Source organism: Rutidosis leptorrhynchoides, chromosome 4 (genome assembly GCF_046630445.1).
Source record: "Rutidosis leptorrhynchoides isolate AG116_Rl617_1_P2 chromosome 4, CSIRO_AGI_Rlap_v1, whole genome shotgun sequence".
Lineage (NCBI taxonomy): Eukaryota > Viridiplantae > Streptophyta > Magnoliopsida > Asterales > Asteraceae > Rutidosis > Rutidosis leptorrhynchoides.
The window spans coordinates 22,809,938-22,824,057 of NC_092336.1; the positions used below are offsets into that span (position 1 = coordinate 22,809,938).

At 33.8% G+C, this 14,120-nt stretch overlaps 1 protein-coding gene across 1 annotated transcript; it reads left to right on the plus strand.

Moving 5' to 3' along the window:
• Positions 1–7,924: 7,924 nt before the first annotated feature.
• On the plus strand, positions 7,925–11,600 carry LOC139840076 (uncharacterized). Its single transcript, XM_071830296.1, has 8 exons — positions 7,925–8,114; positions 8,438–8,549; positions 8,783–8,973; positions 9,063–9,157; positions 9,538–9,933; positions 10,163–10,271; positions 10,408–11,050; positions 11,275–11,600. The coding sequence occupies exons 1-8, from the start codon at positions 7,980–7,982 to the stop codon at positions 11,397–11,399; spliced, it is 1,806 nt and encodes a 601-aa protein (XP_071686397.1). The 5' UTR covers positions 7,925–7,979; the 3' UTR covers positions 11,400–11,600.
• Positions 11,601–14,120: the final 2,520 nt, after the last annotated feature.

The window sequence follows — 14,120 nt, forward strand, 5'->3', positions numbered from 1 at the left end:
ATTGTCTATATGTAGAAATCATCAAATGTCGAAAATCTTTGATTTAAATATTCATTTATGGTGTGCCTTTTCAAAAGAATGCAATGTTTACAAAACGTATCATATAGAGGTCAAATACCTCGCAATGAAATCAATGAATGACGTATTCGTCCATATGGATTTAGAGCGATCGTCACAGTTGGTATCAGAGCGTTGGTCCTAGCGAACCAGGTCTTGCATGAGTGTGTCTAACTGATAGTTGTTAAGATGCATTAGTAAGTCTGGACTTCGACCGTGTCTGTATGTTAAAAGTTTTGCTTATCATTTCTTGTCAGAAATTACATGCTTATCATTCTTAAGTCTAGACACGTTTTACTGCATTGATTGCATGAATAGTGTATAGACAAAATTCATATCTTAGCGTATCTGTTACTATTAACTTTGACTGACATCTTCTGAAAATTTCTCCGTAATTTACGGAATTTTGGTATTATATATACATATGTAAATTATGTATTGAAGAGTACCAATCTAAATTCTATTTCATATCAAAAATCATCTATCTAATTTTACAAGATGGATCCCTTATCCAATTCAAATTCCTTAAATTTCGACAGCTATTCAGATATGGATATTCACCTGAACTCTGAAGAAAGTGTAACCGGAATGGATAAACCAATTAGCCATCATCTATTCTGGATGAATTGGGGATGGGTTCGTAGCCTACTTAATTATTGGAGACAAGAAGAAGGCGATCCCTTCCATCCACCACATTGCCCTCTTAGCGAAGAACCTGAAGCACTTACCGGCGAACCTGTTCGTAATACCATTTTCTCTCTCATCTCCAGAATATCTCGTCATGATCATATACTCTCTCAAATTCTGGATCTTATTCATCTGCTCGTCCGAACCGCCAATCATCCCGGTGTAGTAGAAGAAGTCAACGAGCTTCGTGCTCGGGTAGTGGCTTTGGAGAATATGGTGCAAAGGTTACAAGCACCAGCAGCATCACCGGCATCAATAGTACCACCGACAACAACACCAACAGTACCATTACCACCACCAACAACATCCGCATCGCAAACCTTAACTTCACAATCTGTTCCACGAGCATCAACGTCATACGCACCGTAGATACCAAGAAATACCAGCAACAATAACTGATGAAGTATTAACTCATTTCCCCTGAAGAAATTTTATGTATATTTAATATATATGAATTTTGAAATCAAAATAAATCTTTTCGTACCAAGTTATTACGTGTGAATCTTAACTGGTAGGTACTACTCGGTTAATTCATATTACTAATATGCTATGATGTACATCCTTCGTTAATGACTTAACCATCGTTAACTACAATCTCTGTTTCCAACTTAATGAATTCCGGTTCATAATAAACTAAGTATATTATTCAATTATATGGTTGATTTTATACTTTCATCTTCGATGTATTCGAAACTTTCTAGAAAACATCATTCGTACCTTGCGAAGTTAGCAAGAGTTCCATGAGCACCAACATGATTCACTGAGAAAATATCAATAAAACTGAGTATTGATTACATTAGTGAAATACTCCGTAAAGATTATTAAATCTTTAATGTTTTAGAGATTATTCATTTCTAATTCAAGTCAAAAATCAAATGAGCTTAATATGATATTAACTCATCAAATCTGTATTACATCTGAAGAAAATATACATACATATATTTTCATAAAGACGGTAATAAAAATTCTTTTGTACAAAATATTACTTGTGAAATCTTTAACGGGTAGGTAATTCCCGGGAAATATATAAGTTCACAATTAATATGTTATACTGTACATTCTTCAACTTTGATTCAAAAATTATTAACTATGCTCACAACGATATACAATCATTTCCATACAAATTCAATTACATATTCTGATATTGACGGATCAGAATCCAAGTCAAGATTTAACGGGTGACATCATTCTTAGATCTCTACATCTTTCAAAGCTATACTTTGACTTCAAAAATGTGAAAGATCCTTTAGCATTGTTATTACTGAAAATAACCTTGCAATTTCTTTTCAAAGTATCCAGTATTATCAACCGTTCAATCAGTCAACGACGACCTTTCAGACTTGTAACTTTGGCATATACGTTTTTGTTATCAGGGAATCTTTCATGTTCCACCACATTAGCAGTAAATTTACCAACAACTTCATTGATCTTTGACCTTCCGAAAAATCCTTATACTCATTGAAACTGTATCATGTACTCATTCACATCTTGTAACGGCAATTGCCATACCAACTATCGGGAATTAGCAATCAGTATCTTGAAATCTTGTAGCACGTCTACGCCAACAGTTATATGTGTACATATAACGTCTACCTCATGAACTTACATACTTCGAATGTGAAGTTTCCGAAAAACACCCCAAACTACGAAACTAGTTCTCCGAATTTTGGAAAAATGTTGATGAAGCAGCAAAAACTGTAAACGACCTTAACAGTCAAAAGTTTGATGATAAAGAATAGTATGGTGGTAAAGCAGAGAAAAAGAGAAGGTTTGGAATTGAAAAACGGATTGAGCAGACCATGAAGGAGGCTGTGGACAAATCACAAAGACTAAATCTACATTCAAAGAATCCAAATGATTCAGAGTCTGCTGAAATCTGAAATCATTAACGAATACCTTACTCCTTACACTAAAATCTTTGCGGACAATATTCTTCATCATCATCTTATCTTAAATATTCTAAGATATCATCGTATCTCCCATTATAAATATCCTCCATATTTCTGAAAATATTTTTTGAAACCATTCTTATCTAAAATCATTACCTCTTCGCGCTATCTGTGTTGCATCATAAAAGAAACTATTTTAATTTCTAAAATCTGAAAAATTCGAAAAAAATGGATGTTTTGAAGTAATGTTGGGAACTGAAGCATGAGTTAGTATAATATAATGACACTTGATCAACGTGATTATATTACAGTAAGTCATGTTGAGTTTCTAATGGAACGTGACAAAGGTTCACAGATCACACCCTCATCATAAACCATGTTACATAACTCTTTCATTCTATATAATCTCCAAATATATCAAGAAAATATATTTCTTGATGATTCGGTCTTTTTCAGATATTCTGGTAATTTGACAAGTCAGATTGTGCCATTACCGTTTCTTTCTTAGAACATTAATTATGTTTATTCTGAAATTCATACCTACGAATTCTGGACTATTATTCGCTTGACTTAAGGTCGGGAAGAGAAAACGAAAGCATGAAGCTCCGAAATATAATGGAGAACATAAAGCCCGATAACAACCCCGAAATTACAAACCGTGTATATCAATGCGTATAGCAATATAAAGACACGGGAGAATGAAAAACACTATAACCCCAAGGTAATAGTAGAAGAAAATAACTTCCTCTGGTGGTAGATGAAAAAGAAGAATGACAGATATGAAAGTTAGGAGTATATCAAGAATCAAAACTGGATGAAGCATTTCACAATCTTTTGAAAGTATGAAATGAGGAAGAAGATGTAGGAGTAGTGAAAACAATGAAACGGAAGAGGTCAATTTATAGCAAAATATCGGACGCATCAATAGAGGCAGATTACGCATTTAATCAAAGAAAATCCTAATTTCCGCAAATTCCGAAAAATCAAATCTTATTTAAATTATGAAGATTTTCTATTCCTTAAAATCCAGAAATCAATCGTTACTACATCAAGAGATAAGACACATCTCTATTCTCCATTTCACTTGATTACGATAACTTCTCTCATACGCTTCGAGTAATTGGATTATTTTATCCATATTATTCAAACATAGATAAAACTCTATTATCAACTCATATTCGTCATTAAAACATTTTTATTGATAGCCATGACGACCTCACTCAAATTTCGGGACGAAATTTCTTTAATGGGTAGGTACTGTGATGACCCGAAAATTTCAGACCAAATTTAAACTTAATCTTTGTATGATTAACATTTCCGACACGATAAGCAAAGTCTGTAATATTGAGTCACGACAGTTTTGGAACTATATTCATATAATCAATTATTCTTTGACTGTTCCCTATGATTCACGAACAATATATATATAACTTAATGTGCATATATATATATGATTTCAAGTTATTTAGTAAACGATAGTAACATTCGTTTGTTAATTCGATTGATATTTAGATAAGTGAACTAAAACGTTTAAAATAAACAAGTAAAACACTAATTTGCTACAGTATTTTCGAATTGCTAGAGTACCCAAAATGCTACAGTGTTTTCGAAAATCACTATTTGCTACAGTAAAAATTGACTTTGCTACAGTGAATTGCTACAGTAAAATTGACTTTGCTACAGGAAAACGCTATTTCAAAATAAAAAAAATGTATATATGTATATGTATATACTACGAGACGATAATTTATAGAAGTAAATGACCAAAACACTCGAAAGTTTAAGATACACTTTGAGTGATATAATTTAGGGATAATTTAAGTTTATATTTTGACAAAGGTACGAGTCACGAAACAAAAAGTACTAGTTTTCTCAGCGTACGAAAGGGCGTTCGAAAAACCGGAACCGGGGCATAAGTCGAGTGACAACGTACGACTTATCGGAACAAAAATTACAAGTCAACTATGCACGTGAATTTAATATAATATATAATTAATTAATTTAAATTATATATATTATATTTATATTTTATTATGTCGACAAATGTTAGGACAAAAACATGTGGGCTGGAAAAATAGGGCCATGCGATCGCATGGCCTGTGGCCTTCAAACCCATGCGATCGCATGGGAGGTCTGGCCAGGCGAGGTCTATAAATTTCATCGATTTCAGCTCAGTTTACACACATATATATTCATCTTACTCCGTATTTATATTATTATTTATATTATTATTATTATTATTATTATTATTATTATTATTATTATTATTATTATTAAGATTAATATTATTATTAATCTAATTATTATTAGTATTATACCTAAAATACTACGACGAGGTCATGAGCGTGTCACTTTCAAAATATGTTTTCAAGCGGGATAGAGTTAAGGAAATTATGGGTTATTGCCATGGAGGTTATGGGTAATGTTCGGGGGTATATTTATGAATCAAATCTAGTGTTTATTATCTCCGTTACGTCTACGTACTTTTCTACAATATTGATATGTTGAGATCTACAGTTATTTGGTAATCCGTGTTTCGATCACATTTTGGTGAACGACTTTATATGCTGCTAAGGTGAGTTTATAGTATCCCTTTTTAAATACTTTAAATATTTTTGGACTGAGAATACATGCAAATGCTTTATTAACCGATATACAATATTTATATGCGTGAGTTTCATAAGATCCCTTTTACTCTCTACATTTTTGGGATGAGAATACATGCAAATACTTTATTAACCGATATACAATATTTATATGTGTGAGTTTCATTTGCTCCCTTTTTAATTGCTTTTGCAATATATATTTTTGGGCTGAGAATACATGCACTTTATTTTAAACGCAATGGATACAAGTACATACTAAATTCTACACTGAGTTTGAACCGAAAATCCCTTAGCTTTGGTAACTAGTAACTGCCGGCTATAAGAACTGGTGGGCGCGAGTAGTTATATATGGATCCATAGGGCTTGATATCCCCGTCCGAGCTAGAGCACTAGCCTTTTAACGGACGTATGCTATTTGAGAAGCGTACACGTTGGTTTGCGTGTATTATTAAGATGATTATACAAAGGGTACAAATTATATATACGTTAAGTTTAGTTACCAGGGTGCTCAATTTCGTAGAATATTTTGATAAACGTTTCTGGATGAAACAACTGAAATCTTGTGATCCACCTTTATATACAGATTATACGAAACATTAAAACTATGAACTCACCAACCTTTGTGTTGACACTTTTTAGCATGTTTATTCTCAGGTTTCCTAGAAGTCTTCCGCTGTTTGCTTAGATGTTAGACAAGCTATGTGCATGGAGTCTTACATGACATATTTTTCAAGGAAACGTTGCATTCACCAAATCATCACCATGTATCTTATTTTGACTGCATTGTCAACGGAAGTACTGTTGTAAACTATTATTTATGGTGATTGTCTATATGTAGAAATCATCAGATGTCGAAAATCTTTGATTTAAATATTCATTTATGGTGTGCCTTTTCAAAAGAATGCAATGTTTACAAAACGTATCATATAGAGGTCAAATACCTCGCAATGAAATCAATGAATGACGTATTCGTCCATATGGATTTAGAGCGATCGTCACAGGGATGATATGTAACAAGATTCTATAAGTCTTAACCAACTAGTTACTCTCCAAATAATACTTACACTTTGAAAGACATGGGCTAAGTAGCTCATTAAGATGTAGGGTGGGCTTATGAGTCTTTATTCATGAGTCCATTAACTTAAAACAAGCCCAAGTTCCAATAATAACAAGTTAATCCAATTAAAGCCCAAGTAACTAACTAATAGTCTTAGTTAATTAAAATGATTAATAAATTTAATCATGAATGTAAATAATACTTGAAAATATTATTCGTGTAAGTTCCGGGTGTCACAAAGACGTTTCGGGCACTTAAAAGTCAAGTACGGGCAATTATGGCAGCATGTAAATGTAATAACATACATTCGTTTTATCACAAGTATTAATAATAGCAATTATTAATAAATAAATGTTGGAAAATCCAGGGTCGTTACACTAGAGTTCCAGGTAGCATGAATATATAGAAATAAAAGGTTATCCGTAAAAGTACAAAAATTTTATCCAGAAAATCAAGAAAATCTTATCCGGATAAGACGCGAGACGCGAGACGCAAGACGCAAGGACGCAAGGCTCTTTTTGCGCTTGTGAGGGAAAATTGTCAAAGTTTTTTTTTTAGGGCTGTCAGTCTTCAAACTTCAAAATAATGGGCATTTTGGTGATATTCCCAGCCTATTAAGGGTGGTATGTTTGGCCGACGAGATTTCAAGAGCTCATGAAAGCTTATATGATTTTAATAAGCTTCAAGTCATAAGTTTTGTTTAGTTGCAAATAAAAAATATACCTTATAAAAAAATAAGCTCTTAAATATAAGCTTCTTACTAGTAGCTTAAGAAAAAAAAGTAGAATTTAGGAGTACAACTTCTAAAAGACCATCCATTATTATTTTAAATATTGTGATTGTTGTCTTTTTTAGTAAATTTACAATAGTAAGTCTCAACTCTAGTTACTTTACCAAACATTTATGTAAACTAATAAGCTCCAGCTCCAGATTCAGTCATAAACTTCGACTACGACTTCAGCCCTTGAGGAGTTTAACGGCTGTATATTTTCTATTTAGGTCAACAATGAAAAAGTGAAGTAAAAAAAGTAATTAAATACACATATGCATATGCATATGCATATGCATATGCATATGCATATACATGGGTTATTATTCAAAAAGCATTTTTTTTCTTTTTAATTATACTCCGTAACAATTGACCATTAAAAAGTTACAAAATTGCCCTTGCAATTCGCAAGGGATACTTACGAATGTGCAACTGCAAGATTTTTGATCATGACCGAGAAACTTCACATCGTGATTACAAAATCTCATAGCACGATCGAAATTATTACGTTTATGACTATTTTTTCTTGTGACCTTGCGAATAAGACTAAAAATCATATTCGTAAGGTTATTGGAGACTCTTACAAATGTCAAAAATCGAATACGCAAGTTCGCAAGTGACTCTTGTAAATAACCTGAATTTCATATCGTGATGTCTCTGAGATATTATATCATAGACGTTTATGCGACACCGAAGATGGTACCGATGATGATACCTTAGGGTGTTAATATGTTAAAATAAATAACCTAGGGACTTATAATTACAACAGATAAAAACGTAGGGGGGACAAATTAGGTTCCAAAAGCGGCATAGCAACTCTTCTAGACTTCTACAACCTTCTTCTATTCATCTTCTCAATTTCTCACCTCTCAAACACGTAAACACTTTTTCGTTTCCAATTAAAATTAAAAAATATGTTCAAGAAATCAATTGAAGCAAAAGCGCAGCAACGATTATCAGGTGCAGACCGCAAGAAATTAAAACGTACAATCAAAGATCGCTTTCCAAACGCTTCCGATTCTGACCTCGACATTTTAATTCCTCCGAAGGTTTATTTCATATCCGTGTCTGTTACGCCATTATTAGGGTTTATGATACGTATCTTTTACATTTTTATTTTTATTTTTTCAGTATTGTTTAACGCTTAAAATAAATTGACGCTTATGTGTAATAGTTATATTTGAAATTAGGTCACATGATAGTACCAGTTTATACATTGATTAGTTAATTAATAAAAATATAATACTGTATTAATGAAAGTGATAGATACACGAAATTAGGGCGAAAATTACTAATTTAGGGTTTAAGCGAGTATTATTTTTTGTATGGGAATTGTCGGTAAGTAAATTTCAATTGACTTTGTTATTTGTAGGTAGAGGTTACAGTATCAAAGCATCCGAACCGTGTACTTATATACAGTTTGGAAGGTGGATTGCCTATCTTTTTCGATGTTGATAGCAGAGGCACAACCATATATCCAACAGGTATACAAGTAACTGAAGTATGTTGTTATCAGTTGTATGTGAAAACGTTGTTTGATCTTGAATTAGTCATTGTACATATATAGATTACGCGTTGGGTTACCCCAAACTTATTTATTCATCTTTAGATATCTGTCATTGGTTTTATATATAACATAATTAGACGTTGGCATGTGACTATTTTATCTGGAATATACCATCGGCCATTAGTAACGTCTTGTTATCTGACAATGCAGTTTATGCGCTATGGAAAGTTCCTCACCTTCTACCAGCTTTCATTTTGAAAGGGGGTGAGGTTTCACGTTATGTGATTGGAGGGGCAGATCTAATGTTCCCTGGCATATATATCACTGAAGAGGGTCTCCCTGAGTTTTCAGCTGGAGAACCATGGGCTGTTATAGTTCCTGGTAATCCTGCTCCAATTGCGGTTAGTGTCTACGCTATTTTTGTTAATAACTTTACATATCTTTACTCGTTGAAGTTTGCTAGAATGTTTTTGATTGTTTTTCTTGACAGGTCGGGTCTACCTGCATGAGCAGCACTGAGGCTCTAAAAGCTGGTCTTCGAGGAAAAGCTTTAAAGATAAGCCATCACTACCGGGATGCACTTTGGTAAGTGAAGGATGCAACTAGGGCTGACAAGTTGTAGTTTATTTACTCTTGGTTCGGCTGTCTATTATGTTTTGGGCTTTGTATGCGTGTCTTGAAATGATTGTGTTGAATGATTTAAGTCAGATGATTCGTGTAGTAACAGGTTAATTTGTACGTTTGTTTTACTTTTCGAAGTTTCAATTATTAAATAATCTTGTAGTGTTCAAATATATCATATTATCTAAAATTTAAAGCATAAAGTGATCAAAAAATACATTAGTCACGGTCTTTTTTAAAACTATGCGGGGGAGATGGGCAATTCTTTCTAGTTTGTAGGCCGTAATTGCCACCTCGGTACTCATTGATATGCTATATACTTATCTTTGATAAATTATATTTAGGGAATCAGCTGAAGGTCGATATGTTCCCAATGCTGGCTTTCTGGATGACGTAGTATTTGGAGATCCCTCTCTGTCAACTAATCCTCAACAATCTAATATTGATGGCTCTAGTGATCAAGAAAATGGCGCAGATAACAGAGAATCGGAGATGGTTATGAATGGCCAGGATGCTAGCTTCCCTGATTCATCTTCAGACGCAAATGTTGACCAGCAAATAACTTCTGATTTTGGTGAGCTGAAGGTGACAGAAGACGCTCAGTGCGATAAGGGCACTACTGAGGACCAGAGTACTCTTTCCGCTGAGGATGTAGATGCACTATTGGACAAATGCCTTTTGCAAGCCTTTTACACTACTTTAAAGGATAAAGATCTTCCTATTGCTGGCAGTACATTATGGTATGAATAACTTTTTAATTAATGTTACGTGTACGGCACCATTATATTATTATGACACAATTGATGAGTGGAATTGAATATAGTCAGCTTTTTTTAAGCTGTAATAGATACTATCTGCAAAGGTCACAAATTGACAATGAACATACATAATCTTTTATAATATAAATTCTATATAATTTATCGCTTGCAGCTACAGCCTACACATGTTTATTATACTATGTTGGTGCAGGTCGAATCATGTATTACCTTGTAGGCCACCAGGCACTGTGCTGGATATTAAGAAGTCGTCACACAAAAAGTTGGCTAAGTGGTTGCAGTCCAAGTCATCTGAAGGATTGGTACAATTTCATTACCTCTTGTTACATATTTCCATCTTCTACATATTAATCACCATTCTTCTTTATTTAACTTTAGATATGGAAAATATTTTGCTATATGTTATTGCGTCTGATGTTCAATTTATATTGCAAGCAGATTTCGTCAAAAGAAGATAAGCACATAAAAGAACTCATGGTCTTATCTGTTAACCGCAAGCATCCTGATTACACATCCTTTAAACCCGAAAAGCAACAAGTCGAGAAAACTGAACAAGTCGTTGATCCTGTTAATGAAACCGATATCAACAAGATGATGGAGCTTGTGGAGATTTACAAACCGAGCGTACATGTAAATCCAATTTTCACTTCGGTGGGAGCTGATACTCGCCAACTTTACAGTGCATCGGAAGCCAGTGAAGTTGTCTTCGGTTATGTTGAAAAAGAAAACCTGGTCAAACCAACAAATAAGTCAATCGTGGTTTTAGATGCGATATTGTGTGATGCGTTATTCAAGGGAGCCATTAAGAAAGGATCCACATACCCGTCGGAGATACATAAAAAGGATTTGGCCCCAACGTTTATAAACAGGATGCAAGCCCATCACCAAGTGACTAGAGGAAAAGAATCTGTTGTGCGCAAAGGTGCTCTCAAACCGATGCAGATAATGACTGAACGAAGGCAAGGAAATAAGAAAGTTACAAAGCTTTCGGGAATGGAATCATTTTTGATAGATGCTGAACCATTGGCTTCTGAATTGCAAAAAAAGTTTGCTTGCAGTACGTCTGTAACAGAATTGCCAGGTATGCTTTTAATTATATGAATATGTTTGAATGATTTGACAGAACCTGAACGCATTGACCTTTTTGTAAATAAATATTTACACTTAACTCATTCGACGGTAGTGATAAAAGACAACCTGAGTTTTGATTTGCATGTAAATAGTGTTGAAATTGTTACACTTTTAGATGCACCTTTTGTCTACTTTAAAACACATTTTCTGAATGTGGTGGTGTGATGTATGCAGGGAAGAAAGGATATGAGATTTTGGTTCAAGGCGGGGTGATTGATGTTCTTGCTAGATATCTCGTTGAACAATATGGGATTCCGAAGAAGTACATTGAGGTTCTCGATAAAACGGCCAGAAAATAAGACTGTTACTTTACTGGTTGAAAAGTTTTTGGCTTTTAATGGTGTTTTCTTCTTTGAGCTGCTAGTATATAGATGCTATTTTGTGCACTTTGTTAACCGTTTCTTCTATATGATCGATCTTATGAATATTCCTGATATTAAAGTCGTTGATCAGTATTACTTTACTTTGTAAACCGCAAGTTATAACCAGTGAAATCTATTGAGAAGATTATTAACTCATTTAGTGATAAGCTACGTTAAGTTTTTCAAAATCTTTTCATAATATAACATTTAATCAAAGAAATCAAGTACCGTACAAAATGTTCATTTGTTTTCACTCCCTAGTATTTGATAAAACAGATTTAGCGTGTATTTAGTGCACAATTTCCACAGGCATTGTGGTAGATAAAAGTTTAAGGTGGTGTTTGTTTTTCACCCTGCTTCCCCCCTTGCCTCTCTTATAGAGGGTTAAATCACCTACTTAACACTAACTCAATAGAATAGAATCAGAAAAGCATAACACATTTCACAGTTCCTCTCGCCGGGAAGCACCTAGCTGAATTCTAGAAAGAACCCAAATGTCGAGCTAGTTTTGACTCCTAATAAGCTCTTAGGTAAGCTAAGTTCCTTAAGCATAACACTCAAGTTGCAGATCTTATTAGATCTTATTGTGTTTTATGTCTGCGCCTTTGCAGACGTTTTTACTGCACGTTTATTTTTTTGAAGACAAGTTTAAATAATGTCCTATTCTGCCTGCAAACTCGCAAACATTGAAATAGGCATCTTAGTGTTGTAGATGCCGAACCTGCTGCCCCATTGACTAAGAGGGGGCGGGCACAACAACTATTTCTTTTTCGCCATATTTCATTCTCTTTTTTTTAATTGGATGATGGAAAAAGAAAGTGATTCTGTTCTCTGTCTTTTTTTTTTTTTTTGAATTCTGAGGACGGACTCACATGAGTAAGTTATTTTGAAGATATAAAAACAAACAGTTTCACTACTTAGCATACATACCTTTAGATTACATAATTTCTATACACATAGTCCGCAGATTTTCTGAAAAAATGAGTTAATCCTCTCACACAATTTCTTTTTCGCCATATTTCATTCTCTTTTTTTTAATTGGATGATGGAAAAAGAAAGTGATTCTGTTCTCTGTCTTTTTTTTTTTTTTTTTTTGAATTCTGAGGACGGACTCACATGAGTAAGTTATTTTGAAGATATAAAAACAAACAGTTTCACTACTTAGCATACATACCTTTAGATTACATAATTTCTATACACATAGTCCGCAGATTTTCTGAAAAAATGAGGTAATCCTCTCACACAACTTTTTGATCCACGCACACCTAATTATCTATTATACCCTTAATTATACTTAGAATAATAATATAAGTTCAACTACATAAATTAATCTGAGGGTATAACTATGAGTTTATGAGACAAAAGTGTATATGGATCAAAAAGTGGTGTGATGATCACCTCCCTGTTAATAGGGGGTCATCATATTAAATAATTGTTTAAGGGTTGATACTTGATATGTAACGACCCGTCAAAATCGCTATTGACGCGGCACGTTAATCATTGATTCCACAGTGAGGTTTTGACCTCTATATGATACGTTTTGATAAAATATTGCATTCATTAAAATAAGTGACTTTCTAAACATAGAAAGTTATAAACATGTGGGCGAGTGCTTAGGTATAAGCAAAACCCCGAAATACATAAGTCTTTAATTTACAGGTTGACATCACAGTCCAATTATTTATTACACAACGCAGTTTTATTTTGAATGCAATAAACTTTGTACAAAGCATGAGAGACTCCATGCAGGCAACACGCACATCACAGCGGAAGCATTCTAAGGACCTGAGAATAAAACATGCTAAAAAGTCAACACGAATGTTGGTGAGTTATAGGTTTAATTGCTCGAGTCATAAACATGTATAAAGATAGACCACAAGATTTCATCAAAAGTTTATCAATAGATTCTACGTAACAGAGCACCCTGGTAAATAAACTTAACGCTATAGTGATAATTACCCCATTCGTTTTAATACACGCAAACCAACGTGTCTTAAACTCAAATAACATACGTCCGTTAAAAGGCTAGCGCTCTAGCTCGGACGGGGATGTCAAGCCCTATGGATCCATATACAATTATTCGCGCCCACCAGTCCATATCCTATGTACTGGCAGCTACTAGTTACCAAAGCTAAGGGATTTTCGGTTTAACTCAGTGTAGAATTTTGTATGTACTTGTGTCTTATTGCGTTTAAAATAAATTGCATGTATTCTCAGCCCAAAAATATTTAAAGTATTTAAAAAGGGAGACTATAACTCACAGTTCAATATTGCGATTCAATATTGTAGGCAAATTGCGTAGACGTAATGATGGTAGACGACTGTATGGTTGGTCTTGGATTCAAGAACAATACCCCGAACAATACCCAAAATTTCCTTATTTTAAAACGGTTTGAAACCCGAATTAAAAATACCCTCGAATATACTTTATTATTATTAAACTTAAAATTAAAATTATAATTATAATTATAAATATAAAATTTTACGTAAAGAAATTATTATGAAAAATTCGTCGAGCAAAACTGACATTTTATAGTACTTTTCGATTTACTGTAGCTCATGCGATCGCATGAGTTTTCAGTGTTTTTGCCATGCGATCGCATGGCCGCCTTTTCTGTTTCTGTTTGCTAGTTCGTCGACATCAAATAGTTTTTACTG